The sequence below is a fragment of the Mus musculus genome, chromosome 19 (genome assembly GCF_000001635.26).
Source record: "Mus musculus strain C57BL/6J chromosome 19, GRCm38.p6 C57BL/6J".
Classification (NCBI taxonomy): domain Eukaryota; kingdom Metazoa; phylum Chordata; class Mammalia; order Rodentia; family Muridae; genus Mus; species Mus musculus.
The window spans coordinates 30,091,559-30,108,505 of NC_000085.6; the positions used below are offsets into that span (position 1 = coordinate 30,091,559).

The 16,947-nt window shown below is 44.6% G+C and overlaps 2 protein-coding genes across 5 annotated transcripts in view; one reads left to right on the forward strand and one right to left on the reverse strand.

Moving 5' to 3' along the window:
* Positions 1-2,168, forward strand: part of Uhrf2 (ubiquitin-like, containing PHD and RING finger domains 2) — a 63,297-nt gene extending 61,129 nt beyond the window's left edge. For all 4 annotated transcript variants that reach the window (XM_006526602.4, XM_030250696.1, XM_006526603.4 and 1 more), the window contains 2 exons: positions 483-581; positions 1,160-2,168. In XM_006526602.4, coding sequence (XP_006526665.1) covers positions 483-581; positions 1,160-1,306 — 246 coding nt within the window. In that variant the 3' untranslated portion in view covers positions 1,307-2,168. The remainder of the gene's footprint in view (positions 1-482; positions 582-1,159) is intronic.
* Positions 2,169-6,882: 4,714 nt separating this feature from the next.
* The window catches only part of Gldc (glycine decarboxylase), a 77,001-nt gene continuing 66,936 nt past the window's right edge, over positions 6,883-16,947 (reverse strand). Inside the window, exons 22-25 of the mRNA NM_138595.2 lie at positions 11,421-11,516; positions 9,185-9,357; positions 8,279-8,359; positions 6,883-7,552 (exon numbers count right to left, since the gene is read on the reverse strand). Coding sequence (NP_613061.1) covers positions 7,409-7,552; positions 8,279-8,359; positions 9,185-9,357; positions 11,421-11,516 — 494 coding nt within the window. The 3' untranslated portion in view covers positions 6,883-7,408. The remainder of the gene's footprint in view (positions 7,553-8,278; positions 8,360-9,184; positions 9,358-11,420; positions 11,517-16,947) is intronic.

The following is a 16,947-nucleotide window of genomic DNA, read 5'->3' on the forward strand; positions in this document are numbered from 1 at the left end:
GATGATACAGAGCGTCCATTTGTAATGTTACACTTGTCCTTTTAAATAAATCTTACTTCCTGGAAAATACGTGTCTTGGAAATAAGGCAGAATAGTACATAGCATCTTTGGAAGATACAGGGTTCTGTGACACTGGGTATTAGTGGTATTATTTAGGGCTTCTTTAGTTTCAACAAACATTGTACTCTGTAACAGGAAAGACTGACGGCCTCATCATTTAACTTGCTGCAGTCTGCAATGATGCTTACAGAGCAGAAGGGATGTCTGCTGAATGGCCTCGTGATGAGCTGTTTTCTGTTGCATTACAATGAGCTGGATCCTTCCTTGTGTGTGTGTGTGTGTGTGTGTGTGTGTGTGTGTGTGTGTGTGTGTGTATGTGCGCGCGCGCGTGCGTGTGCTTGGGTCTGTCATCATTTAGAATTCATTAGTATATTTTGAGCTGCTAATCTTTTCTTCTTTCCTCCTATCTGGCACCATTGTAGAATTTTCTGAAGAAATTGGAACAATCTTTTATGTGTGTGTGCTGCCAAGAACTAGTTTACCAGCCTGTCACAACTGAATGCTTTCACAACGTCTGTAAGGTAAGTTCAGATCCACGGCCCCTTGCTAGGTCTTGACAGCACAGTGGGTGCCCCCTGTCTTTAGCGTACAATCAACCATTTTTCTGTGAAGGGTAGATCTATGGGCACTTTTCTTGTTAGAAAACTTTTTAATTACATCTCGGTGGTGAGATAGCCACAGTGAAACCTGCATAATCCCAGTTCTTGTGCGTCCAGTTGGAGATAGTCTGCTGTGCTTGCAGGGAGGGAGGGAGGAAGGGAGGGAGGGAGAGCTGAGGTGAAGCCGCAGCAGCAGCACTGTTGTTCTCTCTGTGATGGGGAGCATCCTGTCACCCAGACGCTGCACTGCAAACTGAAACACTTGGATGCATTTAGTAAAAGGTCGGGATGCTCGGGTACATTGAGTGGTTTTCTGTGGCCGCAGCGGAAGAGGACAGTCGGGCTTTAGCTAAGCCAGTGTCTAATTTTTATTAAGAACATAACTTGTTGAGTGATTTTTCTATGTAATTGAAGTTGCTTTTCTCCCTCTTCCTGCTTTCTCCTGTCTTCCTCCCTTCGTGCCCCTCCCCTCATGTGTTTTTCTTTTGTCTTTACCTTAGGATTGCTTACAGCGCTCCTTTAAGGCCCAGGTTTTCTCCTGCCCTGCTTGCCGCCATGATCTCGGGCAGAATTATGTCATGGTTCTAAATGAGACCCTCCAAACTCTGCTTGACCTCTTCTTCCCTGGCTACAGCAAAGGCCGGTGATCTGCGCGTGCTGTGTGGTTCCTGCTGGAGTCCTGGACAGTAACAAGTCTTACAATGAGTGGGAGGGGTAAAGCAGAGCTGGACCATGTCTTTCGTCCGAAAGCAGCAGTACCTCTTTTCCCACAGCCATCCTCCTGTGTGTGTAGTAAGAGGCCCATTCTCAACTGTCTTTTAGATAGCAACAGGTAGTTCTTCTCAGTAACAACTCATTTTCATGAATGAAGACTTAACGCCTCCACTGTAGTTGATTACCCAATTTATGATTTATTTTGCAACTACCTCAGGACAGAAAAGATTTACGGGGATTTTAAAAATCATTGACTAATTAGTTAAATGAAATTTTAGCTACACACTGCCTCCCAAGTATTAGTTGTGCCTGTTCCTTGTACTTCGCTTGTCCAGGAAAGAAGGCAGATGGATTGTTGGGGCGAGTGAGTGCAGCTTCTGTAATATGCATACTACATTTTTTAATGTCAGTTTCCATCACCATGCGTGTTTTGCAAGAACATGTTCATTTTTTAACTCATTTGTGATCTCCATTGTGACTTTTTTCTGGTGTTTTATGCAAATTGACTACTAATGGCTAATGAGAACAATATGAATGCATTGTTGCTGCATTAGTGTAATGTGGTGTTTTCTTGCCATGACAGAGATGTCCGAAGCGCTAGTAGTAAATGTTTCTGAAAAGCCGCTCTGTCCTCATCTGGCGTGCAGGAATTCCTCCTAGTGGTCTCCATCTGCAGATTAGGAGGGCTGTGCTGGCTTTTGAGAAGATTAAAATTGCTTCACATTGTGATCCTACATTTTATATTCACTATATTCCTTAAGAGTATACCTTAATAAATATTTTATGATCAGAAAATGACGCATCCAGCTTTACTTATTTACATTCTTCTGGTTTCTATGGACTTTGTAAATTTTGGGTTTCATTGTCTTATTGAAACATTTTTACTGTATTTGATATGAAAGCTAGGTCCACTCAGACACACTAAGGACACATTTCACCTTTGGCTTAATTACACATGAGGTTACTATTCAAAAGAACATGCTGACTGACTGTTCTGCGGTACTCTACTGCTTTTAAAGGGGTTTTGTTAATTTTTATATGTATGTGTTCTTGCATATCTGTATATATACTATGTGCATGCATGCAGCTACCCACAGAGACCAGAAAAGGGCATCAGGCGCCCTGGAACTCAGTTGGCCATTTGCTACCCAGTATGGGGGACAGGAACTGAACAACAAATGCTCTGACCTGAGCCTCTCTCCATCCTGTTAGGTGCAGCTTATAGTTTACAGTGTCTCTTAGTATTTTGAGTGCTACTTCATATTTTGCAAATGAGAGTATTTCAGAAAGTAGGTCAAATACAGATGCTCATACACATCAGTTGTCAATAATTTATTAGATACTATTAAATATTGTTACTGAATATTCAGTATGAATATTGAAAGTTTGTATTGTCCACTTGGTTCAGGGTTTTGTTCGTTTGCTTGGTTTTGGTTTTTGAGGCACTGTCTCACCATGTAGCCCTGACCAGCCTGGAACTCAGAGATCTGTCTGCCTTTGCCTCCTGCATACTGGGGTGTTGTGTGTGTGTGTGTGTGTGTGTGTGTGTGTGTGTGTGTGTGTGTGTGTGTGTGGTGTGTGTGTTAAACAATCCTTCCAACCATTAAGAGGCAGAGATGATGAAGCCCGTTGTCACAGTGATTCCAGCAGATAAACAAGTAACTGCTTTATTATTCTTTCAGAAATCCATAACAGGGTAAGTTAAGGCTCATCCACTTGTTTTACATTCTCTTTAATTCAGAAGAATTAAAGTAGTAAGCATTCTCCAGTTCCATTTAACTTATTCTTGTGCATGCTTTGTTTAATGGTGCTGTCGATTGAACCCACGGTCTCAATTAATGTCAGATAAAGGCTGTGACGCTGAGCTACAGTCCCAGCCCAACAGCGAGCATTTTAGAAGCTCGTTTTAAACAAGGCATCTTCTTTGACTAGCGGAGTGAGTTGAAATAATGTTTTATGGATTTGTACAAATATTCCCACCAGGCAGTGGTGACTCATGCCTTTAATCCCAGCACTTGGGAGGCAGAGGCAGGCGGATTTCTGAGTACAAGGCCAGCCTGGTCTACAGAGTGAGTTCCAGGACAGCCAGGGCTACACAGAGAAATCCTGTCTTGAAAAAAAACAACAAAAAACAAACAAATATTCCCCTTAGGAACAGTGATGTTAAGGAAAGGGCTGGGTAACCAGTTTATGTATCAAAGCCCATCATAGCATCACATAAAACAGCTTTTAAGGAAATCTTTTGCCAGTGTTTAGCACTAGATCCTGCGTCCTGTCACATTTTCTGAGCAAACCTTTGGGTGATTTGAGAACAAAAATCTAATTCTTATATAGAGATTTCTCACCCTCCTTAAGAAGTGGGAGAGGTTCTGGGAGACAGGTTTCTGAAGGTCAAACTTGACAGCTGTGACAGCAGCTGTGACACTCTTGAATAGGGACTAAGGGTCCTCGGGAGGGACAGACAGAATTATGAAAAGGGATGAATTACATCTGCTTAGATGGGAAGGACTAGGTCGTCCCAGCAGTGACTGTATACCACAAAGGCCCAGAACCCAGTAGCTGCTGGATGCCTCTGCAGTCTCAGTCTTCTGTCCACAGTCTAGAGGATTCCTAGAGAACCCCTGGTCTCCAGTCCACATTGGAAGGCTGAGAGAAGCGCTGGAGGGCAGCAGCAGCCATCAGCACAGAGCAGAAGAGTCACAAGCAAGCACAGAGGTGGGTAGAGGAGAGCTGCGTGCTTTGCATGTGGGCAGCCGATGGGAGGGAGGTGTTGCCGTACTCCTTCCTGGAAATGCCCTTCATGACCTGCCAGGGACAGACAAGTCTCCTAGCCGACTTTCAGATTCAGTCAAGGTTAACCATTTTGAGGAATGATAGAGAAAGGGTGAGATGGAGCAGTCGGTTCAGTGAAGTTGAATGGAAATCACATAAACAGGTAAAAGACACACCAGGGAAGAAAAATCTAGCGTTCCAGAAAGTTCTCTAAAGGATGAGGAGAAAAAGACAAAAGGAACTACCCAGAAGAGTGGCATGATATGATCACTGACAATATAGTTTCTTGGTCAGGTACTGGATTAACTAACGTGTTCCTTTCTAGGTGTAAAAGCCACCTGAAATGAGCAGTTTGGAAACTGAAAGGTCACCCTTTTGGAGCTCTGCAGGGCACTGGGCCATTTAATGGGTCAAGGGTGTTCCCAAGGCATAAGGATTTCATTGCTTCTATTATGAACCAGAGTCCTTGTATCCAGTCAGATGAGCCTTCCTGGAAGGGCCTGGGGCAGGAGGAGAGAGGGACACAGAGCATAGGACACAGGCACAGGCCTTTCTTAAAGGCACTTCTACACAGCTTTGTACTTAATGCAGCTCCATTGTACAGCCAAGGATAGCTGGAGGACTACTTTATGGTATGTGTGTGGCCAGAATAAGCAAAACTGTTTTTAATTAGGGGCACATTCTACTTGAAGCCAGGGGCTATCTTCAAGGCTGGGTGGCTTTGCACATAAAAAGAGCTGTTCAGCGCAGACACTGCAAGCTCACATGCAGGCTGATGACTCAGGATCAGGCCCTTTTAGTCACGTGATGCTCTAATTGAACACAGCATAGGAAACCCTTACTCTCTGCTGGAAATCCAGTGATCATTGTTCTCAGGGTTCGTAGTCTGAGGCAGAGAAAACAAAACACCGAATAATTAACAAAACTTGGTTTTTAAAAGGAAGGAACAAACAGTGAGAAGATCGAAGATAAAAAGTCACCCACTGGGACTGGAGAGATGGCTCAGTGGTTAAGAGCACTGACAGTTCTTCCAAAGGTCCTGAGATCAAATCCCAGCAACCACATGATGGCTCACGACCATCTGTAATGCTATCTGACGCCCTCTTCTGGTGTGTCTGAAGACAGCTATATTGTATTTACATGTAATAATCTTCAAAAGAAAAAAAATTATCCATTTCTCAAGGATCCAAGGAAGACCATTATGAGGCACTGAAATCCAGAGAACAGGAGCCAAGCAAAGTGTTGGGATTGCGGGGTGAGGGGTAGTGCTCCAGGTAGAAAATCCCTACAAGCAAAACCCAGAGGTGGGAGAGGACCAACGTAGCAGGCGTTAAACATAAGAGGTGCAATAGTCCAAGACAAGCAGTTAGTTACCTACGTTACATCCTGAAGGCATATAGAGGTGGCCAGCTGGGAAAGCAGCCTTAGCAACCACTGCAAGCACTTTAGTGAAACAGAACACTGCTGTGGCTTCCATTTTTCTCACAATGGTGCTTCCAGAGAAAGGACCACTGTGTTCAGATGCTGGCCGATGTTTCCTGCTCTTCAGATTTGCTGTTGCCATGGTAGCCTGGTCTCCTGTTTGGCTGTTAGGCCCTGGAGCAAATTCCTACCAAACACGTTACCTCCAGAATCTCTGCATGTTTTGTGACAGGCACATAGTACCTAAGAAGTGCTCAATAGCTATTAACTATTAGTGGAGGAAATGAAAAGCAGGGGTCCCGTTGTTTCAGTACTATTGTTAGGTTGAAATCGGTCTAGGTGCTTTTTATGTGTAATTATGTATGTGGACTATAGTGGAGAATTTCACAAGAGCACACAAACCTGTTCCAGTAGCTAGCATGAAACTTAGTGAATGTATAATTGTTGGGGTGACCCACCTGCAGGGAAGCAGGTGAAAGCCTCCCTCACAGCAACTCTTAGGAACTGTCAGGTGAGAAGATGGCAAGTGATGGAGGTAACTTCCTTGTGGCTGGCAGGCTAGCTAGCTACCCACCACAAACTCATCCTTTTCCTGTTATGGTTAATAACCGTTTCATCCTGTAGCTAGAAGTGAAGGATTGCTTGGTCCTGGAAACCTGACTAAGGTGACAAGGGAATGAAGAAAGGAAGGACAGACAGAAATGCTAGGATCGGGTGGGCCGTGCTTGTTCTGATGAAGTGGCACCAACTACATAAAATCCTGGAATTCCAGCGACTTTGTTATTTATGTTCAGCATGAGAAGGAGTTAGGTTGTCTCAATAGGGGGACTGACTGTGTAGGGACATTCTCAGGTTACATTCATCCAGACGGAGGGAGCTATGATTGCTAGTTTCTATACACACTACCAACATCTGCACATGGATCAGGACTCGGCCCGGTTCCTCACCTTGACATGGGTAAGGCTTTGCCTGTTCCCTTGAGTCGGAGGCACTGGTCCTTGTCAGTAGCAGGTTTACTTAGGACAAGATCCACTTCTTCCATGTTCATTCAAGGATTCTGCCCCTCCCCTTGGCTTGTTATCTCTGGGCTTCAAAGAAACTGCTACTTAATCTTCCGTAAGTTGAGGTTAAGTTACCTATGGCCCAAGATAAAAAGCGCCAGAGTGGCCTTCTCTAATAAGTAGGCTGTACAGATTGTCCTTAGCCAGTCAAAAGCAAGGGTGACTGTCCGTGAAAACGTGGCTGTTGGGCCGAGAGATCCCGCTACCCTTCAGCGTCCTGAGTGTGTATCATGGGTGTAAAATCAAATGGGAAATTCGCATTACTCAAACTCAGTTTTATTAGGACACTAATAAAAGCAGATAAAAAAAAAAGTCCGCACAGTGAAAGGAGGACACTTATGCTGTGACAGATCAGGCACATTAGTGAGGAGAATTCTTCAGTGTATAAAATGTAAACATTTGCCCTGGGGTTTCCCACAGAGGGCACAGTCCACGAGGACTTATTTGGAACAAAAAGAATGTCTATTGAATTCCCAGCATAGGCTCTGACTGCTGCAAACTTCTTGAATTAAAATGTTAAAATTGCTAGCGCACCCCACATTTTCTATCCGGCAAACTAAATGGCTCCCAATCAAGGCAACACGAACAGCCACTGCCTTGCCGTACAGCAGGTGGCCGCCACTCACCATGCTAATTGTGCTTACATTACCTTGAAAGATTATAAAAATATACAGCGTATAAAACTCATGTGTGAGCCACGTAAAGGAGAAGAAATATCCTTGCTTGTCAAATGCTCCAGCAAGAGACATCGGGTCAGCCCTTTGAACGTAGGAGGGAGGACTAAGAAGAAGCCCTCTTCTGTTCAGAAAATGGAGACTCATAGACCTCCATGGGCGGGCAGGTGCAGACCAAGTGCTGATCTCCGTAGATGTCATCGATCCGGGCAATGGTTGGCCAGAATTTGTTCTCTGGTTTCACAAAGGGCTGAAAGGGAAAAGGAGGACATTTGGGGATGTTCCGAGTCCTTTGGGGGTAAATCGAGACAGTGGGTTTTGGATGTTCCCACAGCCCAAGGCACCGGTGGCCCAACACATGCCAAAACCCACCATTTTTCACAATTTCAACTTTGGAGTCTTGACTTTATGCCTTTGGGATCAGAAGGAAATGCTAAAGGCTAGAGAGATGGCTCAGTGGTTAGAGCACATACTACTCTTGCAGAGGCCCTAGGTTCAGTTCACGGCGCCCACACAGCAGCTCACAAACCACCCGAAATTAAAGTGCCAATGAAGCTGATACACTCACTGCCAGGGGCTTGCTTCTGCATCCGGGGTTCATATAAAGTCATACACACTTAGCCTCCCACACATGAATAAATAAATCTTTAAAAGAAAAGTCAGATCACATTCAATCCACCTCCCGATGGTGGAAACACATTGAGCCATCTGACCAGAACTGCTGTGCAGTGTTAATCCCTGATCCTCTGCGTTCCTAGGCCTGGGTCTATCGGATGCTCTGAATGAGCTCAGATGACCCTTGAGGGCTGTCTGACTCCTTGGTCCCTCTCATCATCATCTACACTTCACGGGCTATCCTAGATACACTTTATATAATGAGACTGTGGATGGGGAACCTCAGGGGCAACAGGAAGGGTGTGGGGTAGGACAGCTTATAATGACACCAAGGTTGGCAAAGTTCATTCAGAGAACTCACCAGTGGAAATGCTGCTACCTCTCTAGAATACGGCCGATCCCAGCAGGAGGATGTGACACAGGTCAAGGAGTGTGGAGACATCTGGACAGAGAAATGGTGGCAGAGGGTCCGGTCAAAGCAGTGTGCTGCTTTCTCCCACACCTCACCCCAGCATTTAACCCTGAATCTGGTGACTACCATCTCCCCTGTGTTTACATTATGCACACAGTGACACGGAACAGAAGTTGTCACACCTGACAACATAGCTCATACCATGAGGAAGAGTCTCCCTTTGCTACAGTATTCCAAGCAAGGCCCTAGCCTTTTAGCATCTCCACAATGCCCCTCCAGGCAGGCAGTTCTGAACCTGCTGCTACTACAACATCTCATTCTCTGGCTTATAGCCATGGAGATGCGACTGCTGTCCACAGAGCATTCTTCTCAAGCCATCTCCTGGTTAATGTCTACACTGAACCAGAAAAGTGAGATTCTAAAAGTAATGTGTTTTTGGAAGATTGGAGACATGTTGAATTTTTCCCCACACGGGACATAAGCTTAGCGGTCTAAACTTCCAGGCTGAATCACGTACCAATTAAGTTGGTCTCAGGTTGCTAGGCCAACACAAGAACTGGGGTTATAGAGAAAGCTCATGAGCGAAGCACACAAATGCTATGACGCAAACGGAATGATAAGAACTCTCCAATTAGGGAGCCACCTCCCGCCACTCCCTCCTTCACAATCAGTTGGGTACAGGTGGCGTCTACAGCTCCTACAACCAAGGTTCCCCCAAGTAATCACCACAGCCATTCGAGATTGAAACCTCTGTGTTTCTTATAATTGGCTCATTCTAGGCAAGAATCTAATCACCACAGAGAACTCGGGGAGGGTCAGCACACTCGCCAGATACCAGTGCGGGATGCTGTGTACCTTCAGGGGGTTGACCCTCGGGTCGATGCGGCCCTCCTCTATGTCAGCGATTTCTTGCCTGATGCTGATCATAGCATCACAGAATCTGTCGAGCTCTGCCTTGTCTTCTGACTCGGTGGGCTCAATCATGAGAGTCCCTGCCACAGGCCAGGACATGGTAGGGGCGTGAAATCCTACAGAGGGAGACCAGAGGAATGTGTGTAAGTTCTAAGTACACAAATTTATACTTTATGTAGCATGGCTTTTACAAGCATTCTAAGGTACGTCTATGTAGTAGCAGGACAAAAATGAGAGTGGCATTTCCATTTCACGTTGAATTTTAGAATCTTTCTAGACTGAAGTTGACACTTAGCTTCAGACCGCATGCTTAGTATCCCCGAGGCCTTAGAGTCGAGCCACGGTGCCTCAAAAGAAAGCAATGACAACCAAAAACAATGACGCCAACCACCACCAAAAATGAAAAGACAAACCAGACTGTTTATGATGGTATGCTGTAACGGCGAGAAACGGCCAATCAGAAGTCAAAGAGAAAACAAGCAAATCTCACTGTCCTCGTTTGCCGTGTGAGGGACCTAGGTCTGGGTGCTGAAACCTTTGCACTTTCCTGAACGCAGTATAAACACGCCTAGAGTAAGCTTTTGTTTGTAAGATGAATTAAGAAACAAAAACATGACGGAAAGGGATTGTTCTAGACAAAGGCAAACACCACTTCCCCTCATTTCTCAGACAACTTTGGGAGCCATTTTTGGGGTGTAGTCCTAGAGGTTCACCCAGACCCTTATTCATGCTCCTGTAGATTTCCACTGGACGCTGGCCATTCCATCTCTGAGACCATTTTAAGACTAAGCTCAGTCTCGCAGACTCACGACCCTTCCGGCTAACGTTGCTGCGGAGACCAGCGGTTCCCAAGGTCTGGAAAACTTCATCATTCCCTGTTGCTGCCCCACCTCCATGCCTTAACGGACTAGTTTGCCAACATTAATAGAAATTAATAGAAATTTTCAAGTCCATGGCCAATCAGAAATCACTATAGCAAGATACCCACATATCCCCTATAGATTTTTCAATGGCGCCATTCATGTTATTTTTTAATTTGTTTTCGTGTGTTTAGCATATGTGTATGTGTGGGTGTTTGTATACTGGGAGCCTTTGGGGGGTTTGCTCTCATTCCACCATGTGGGTCCTACAGCTAGAACTCCAGCCGCCAAGCTTGGCTGCACTTACCATTGAGCAATATTGCCAGTCTCAACTTTTTTTTTTTTTTTTGGTTTTTCGAGACAGGGTTTCTCTGTATAGCCCTGATTATTCTGGAACTCACTTTGTAGACCAGGTTGGCCTGGAACTCAGATATCCGCCTGCCTCTGCCTCCCGAGTGCTTAGATTAAAGGTGTGCGCCACCACTGACCTGCTGTAACTATCAGAACACTTTTATTTTGTAAGTAGTTTAGAATGTCCATCAAGCAATAAGAATTCAATAGTCTTGTATTTTGTCATAAACCTTAGAGTGAAATACACAGATTTTGGCTAAAGCATTTAATAGGCTTTGATAAATGCCTGCATCTGTGTCGCCCAGCCAGCAAGGAGTTGTTTTGGTCTTTAAAGCACACACTGATCTGATTACCCATTAAAGTTTGTCCTCGAAGCCTTGTGTGAGCCAATTCTATTCAGTCTGCTCTAGTGGCCCCCACATCTGGGACCATCCACACCTGGAACCATCCGTGTACTGTTCTAGAAACAGATTCCTGGATCTTGATCCTAAGTCAGGAAGGGGGGCACCCAGATGTGGTTGGTTGTAACCTGGGTGCCACATGCTGGGAATGGAACCCAAGGGCAGAGAGTGCTCTCACTGAGCCACCTCCTCGGCTCCTTAATGACTTACTTTAAGAAGAAATGTACATTAGACATTTGTAAACAGTCTTACTGACACATCTGAATAGGAGGCCCGCATATGACTCCCCATGAATGGATGACCTATTGGCAATAGATGGAGAATGCCAGGAAAACTGGTTATCAGTGAACTAACAACCAGTTCCTCACTGCATCTTCTTGGCGCCCCTGTGAGCTGACAGCAACATCCCTCCTTCCCTTCTGGCTCACGTCCTGGCCTGGGGCTGAGTAATGGCCACTTGGGACCAGGACATGCAGTTCTTGGATATATTGTCCAGAACTGCATGCGGTTCTAGGAAATGGTCCATAGCTTACAGGAACAACTGTGTGACTGTCAAACGCGACTTACCATAATCCTGGAGCCTCTTGGCAACATCCACAGCCTCAACATTGGCAGACTTTTTGAAGGGTCGGGTGTCCAAGATAAACTCATGAGCCACATACCCTGTTCAAGGACAGTGTCAGGTGAAGATGAGGATTGTCTTGTTTCCCTCTGGTGAACAGCTAAACAATCCGGCTCTTTACATAGGTCCGTGGGGACCAAGGGGGCGAAGCGAACTTGATACAGTTAGAGTTGGCAATAAAGACTTCATTCACTCCATCACACACCATCTCATCCTACACCTGTGCATCTTACAGCCTGGCAGTGGATGAAGGGAGGGGTGTGAGGAGGGGATGGTGTTACTAGAACAATCAGGAGATCTCTGAAATTTCTATTCTGAAGACCAAAAATCAACTAGAAACAGTGAAATACAATCCTGATATATATATATATATATATATATATATATATATATATATATATATATATATATATATATATATGTAAATTATTTCTAGAGCTAAACATTCGCTGGTTGGTGAGCTCAGCACTTTCACTTTCAAGGTTAAACAACCTCATCTTGGGCAATCAAGATGTAAGTACATGTCAACAAATATATATTCACATGGGGAGTTTAATGTGATGCTTCAAAGGATGGCAAGGGCTTTTAATGTCAGGCTGCAGACGGAGGATTAGTAATAAGCGCTGCCCGCCAGATGAAGTGGTGTCCTCTTATGATCCTAGAATTAGGCAGAGGCAGGAGAATCACACACTTGAGGCTGTAGATCAAGACTCTGTCTCAAAACAAAATCCACAAAAGAAAGAATAGAAAGGAAGAAAAGAAAGAGGGAGCAGTGTCAGATAGCCTTAGAATCAGTGAGGCTGGAATGTATGGGGGTCAGTTCACGGCGATCTAGTTCATCAACAGACCGCCTTCCTAGGTCCATCAGGAGCTGCTAAACACCCAGCCATCAAGAATAAGCTGGTGGTGGGATGGAGAGGTGGCTAAGCAGTTAACTCCTGTTCTTCCAGAGGTCCTGCGCACTTGGTGCGCAGCACGAATGCCCGGCATCTCACAGTCACCTGTAACTCCAGCTCCAGAGGATCTGTCACCCTCCTCTTACCTTCGAGGGTGACACATTCACGTGCAAACCCCATGCCCGGACATGCACATATATTCATAATTGAAAATAATATAAATAAAATCTTTAAACCAGTGAAAGCAAGTCAGCTTTAATAAGCAATCAATATTCCTGGGAACTTCCCAAATTCTCTGCCCACCTGTTGATATATTTTAATATATTTCCTTAGTTGGTTTTACCAACCTAGGAAAATGGGCCAGTAAGTAGGTAAGAATATTTATTTTATGAAGATCTGGGTTCAAATCCCCAGCGCCCATGTGAAATCTGGGCACAGCAATGTGTGCCTGTATTCTCCAGCAGAGAGTGTGTGTGTGTGTGTGTGTGTGTGTGTGTGAAGAGGATGGTATATGTAGCACTCAAGCACTCACAGGTCAGCCAGCCTAGCTCAAACAGTAAGTTTTTCTGGCAATGAAAAACACTGTCTCAAGGCAATAATGCAGAGAGCAACAAAGGAAGGACCGAGCACCTGCTCTGGACTCTCTGTGTGTGTGCATGCCTACCCACACACTCACATGCACATGCCTACCCACACACTCACATGCACATGCCTACCCACACACTCACATGCACATGCCTACCCACACACTCACATGCACACAGAACACATATGCAGCACAGAAGCATGCACACCAAACCAAATAACCCGTTTTACCAACTCTCAGCCAACGGTGAATCCACTGACAAACCTCTAGCCTTCAAAACTAACCGCAGTCCCTAACAGCCCCTGAAGGCAGCCTGAGCCACTCTGCTAAACCTGAAGAAAGTAATTTTATAATGAATAAACCTTTAATGGTCCTTTAGTCTGAAAGCACGCATGAGAGTGCGAGACTAAATACGTTAACACTGCCTAGTTTTAGCATATGCTCTCTAACAATGATGAGAGAGAAACTGGTTACAAATGAGACTCTAGAAAGGTCTATGTCTAGGTGAGTGATCTCAGAAAAACATGTGTCCAATGGAATAACCATTATAAGGTTAGAGGAGGAAAAAAAAAATCACAAAAATCCTTGAGACCTTATCAACTTCTACTTTTAGGATTCTTAGAGTCTATCGTCAGCCTCTGCCCTTCCTCCTCTGAGTTTCCAGCTACCCTGGGCACTACAACCCCAGCAGGAAGATGGCTAGTGATATTTACTGTCCTGCAGGGCATCTGGCTAGCCTGAGGCCGGAAATGTACGTCACCAGGAGAGAAGTCATTTGTTGGCAGGCCTAGAGGAGAGTCTTGCAAGCAGGGGTTTAGTGGCAACTGAACCAACTGCTAAACCCAAGATTCCATTGCATAGGCACCACCACAGATGAGTGGTTTGGGAAGAGGTCCATTCCAAAAAAAAAAAAAAATGAGGTTCAGATGTTATTTTCAAATGCACACGCTCATCCAAAGAGTACCCCTCTCTCTAAGGGATAATATTTAAATTTGGTGTCTAGGAGAGGCCAGGGCCCAAGATGTTTTTCTCTCTTTACAGCTTTTAGGAGAGAGATGTATAAACCTGCTGCGTATATGATAAGATTGGGGCAATCTAAAACAGCAGCTGTTTCCTCTAGCCCTACCCAAGACTGCAGCTAAGAGTGTGAACACCACCAAGTCAGAGGAGTCGGAAAGAACAGGAGGGGGTGCTCTTTGGATGAGTGTGTGCATTGGAGGACTGTGGACCAACAGTGTCTTCTAAACACAACAGTGCCACAATGAGCTCCCAGCAGCTATGGATGCCTGCACAGACCTGCAGAAAGAAGGTCAAAGGGACCCAACACTCCTGGCTATTGACAGTCCACAGCTTCTGGGGAGAGAGAGTCCGTTCTAAGGACGTGGCCCTGGTGGGGGACCACATAACGTCCTATGGCACTGTATCAAAAACCTGGATAAACTGGACTCATCCAGTAAAGAGGGGTAGGATAAAAAAGGCCCCAAAGTTGGGAGGAGGTAAGAAGATCAGGGTAGATTTGTGGGAGGAGAAAAGTTGGGAGTGAATAAGATCCAAACACATTGTATTTGCATGACTGAAATTCTTAAGAGTTAACAAAAATATTATATTAAAAAGGTGAGGAGGTGGAGCAATAGAATTACAAAGTGAAGTGGCCTGGCCCATGTGTGATTGTCTTCATTTGAAAGGAAATGGTCCCACTAGGCTCTTAGGGAGTGGCATTATTAGGACTTGTATCCTTGATGGAGTTGGTGTGGTCTTGTTGGAGGAAGTGTGTCACTGGGGGTGGGCTTTGAGGTTTCAATTGTTCAAGCCAGGCCCAATGTCTCTCTCTTCCTGGTGCCTGCAGATTAGGATGTAGAACGCTCAGCTCCTTCTCCAGCACTATGTCTGCCTGCACACTGCTATATTTCCCACCATGACAATAATGGACTAAACCTCCAAAACTGTAAGCAAGCTCCAATTCAATGCTTTCCTTATTAAGAGATGCCTGGGGTCATGGGGTTGTGGTATAGAAGCTAGGATTCTCTACGCCTCCCCCGGAGAACACAGATTGGAGCCACTGCTGCAACATTCTCACAGTGACTGCCTCAGAAGGTTAGAGGTAAGCAGCTCGTGTGAATTAAGCCTGGGCGGGCAATCAAAAGGTCTTCTGGTTGTGTGGTCACTCCCAGCATTTTCCTGGCACAGCACGTGCCAGCCAGACTGTGCGGCCACTGCCCACTGTCAAAGGAAGAGCCACCTGAAAAGTTCTTCAGGGACTGGAATCCAATGCAACATTGGGCTTGTCCAAGATGAGAGGCAGATAGAAACATTAGTCAAATTATGCTGCCAAAGACCAAACACAGGAAAGCCCTTTGGAGCACGTGGTGAACCTAACCCAAAAGATAAGGGCCCTGAAAGGTTAAAAAAAAAATCCCTTCTCTTACAAATCTACCATCTTTTCTGGGTGTGGCAAGAGGCCATGTCTGTAATCCCAGCACTGTGCAATGTTAAGACAGGTCAATCACAAATTCCAGTCTGCTTGAGCTACACAGTGAGATGCTCTATCATAAAACAAAGCAAAGCAAAACAAAACAAAACAAAACAAAGCAAAACAAAACAAAGCAAAACAAAAACAAAATCCCACGAAAGCATCTAACAAAAGAGACTGACTGACCAATACCACCAACAAAACAGTCGTTTTACGTAAAGTAATTCCTTTTCTCTTCATTGTAGCAGAATAAAATATTTCTCCGGCTTCTCCACCTATCTCTTTTACCCTTGTTTGCTTTAAAAGCCCACCAGCCTGGACAGTTTAGTTAATATTCAGATCTCAGCTCACGCTGGCAAGCCTGGAGCTCATTAAAACGATTGCCTCACAGGCATCTACAATTCCAACATCTGATTTACTGCTGGTAAATATGATTAAGACGAGCACTGGTCTTCTAATAGTGCCATAGGACACGTTAGGATTCACCGTGATTATTGAAAACATTCCTAGTTTGAGTCCCCAAAGCACAACAGTGCTGGGGTTCCGGGCCCCAGAATAGGAGATCTGAAATTGTGCAACATATGTGTTTAGCAGACCAACATGAGTCAATGTTTGGTTTGACTGACTTGAGGATTGAGTAATCAAGTCTGCAAGCAGCAATCCATTTCAGTTCGGGATGAGAACTGCTACTTGCAATTTAATTTGGGGGTAAAATGTCAAAAACAAATGGAAATTCCATCCATCTTTCTGTACTCTGAAGTCCCAAGGGATGGAGTAGGGCTCCCTGCCCCAAGCCACTACATAAATGCTAAGTGCGTGGTGACATCTGACCTTCTCTCGTGGGTGCCAACCAGCCCCATTCAATTTAAGTCACATTAATTCCTGCTTTCAAAACCTAAACTTTGCAATCAGTGAACACATTAAAAATTGCTGAATTGTGCAGCTTAAACGAGCAAATTATATGAGGAGGTATGCTAATTCCATCTTAGCAATGCTGCCTAAAATAAAACGTAATGTAAGACATTTAGGGCTGGGACAGCTCATCCTTAGGATATATGCCTAGCAGGAGTGAAGCCCTAGGTTCAAAAACAAGTACTGCCACCAATAATTAACTAAAGAAATGAAAGAAAACCTTAAGTATTAGAAATTAAAACAAAGTCTCTTCCAGTCATGAAATTGATAATTTTTTTTAAACCTTTGTTGTTTTTTTTTTCGTCTATTCTTCTCACTATACTCTTGGTGTGATGGGCACTCTCAATACTAGTAGCATAAAATAACTGACACGGTGTCTTGAGAAAATTAAAGAAACATGTATAAAAAGCTCAAAGCCTCCATATCCCTTTTTATAAGTTATCTAAAGAAATAGTTTTTCTCAAAAAACAAAAACAGAAACACACTATTGGAGGGGTTGTTCTTATTAGCAACAATACAATGCAAATAGCTGAAAATTTAACTATAGACTCACAGGGCATCCACACTATTCAGTCACATAGGGAAAAACTCACGGAAATAGGATAGGT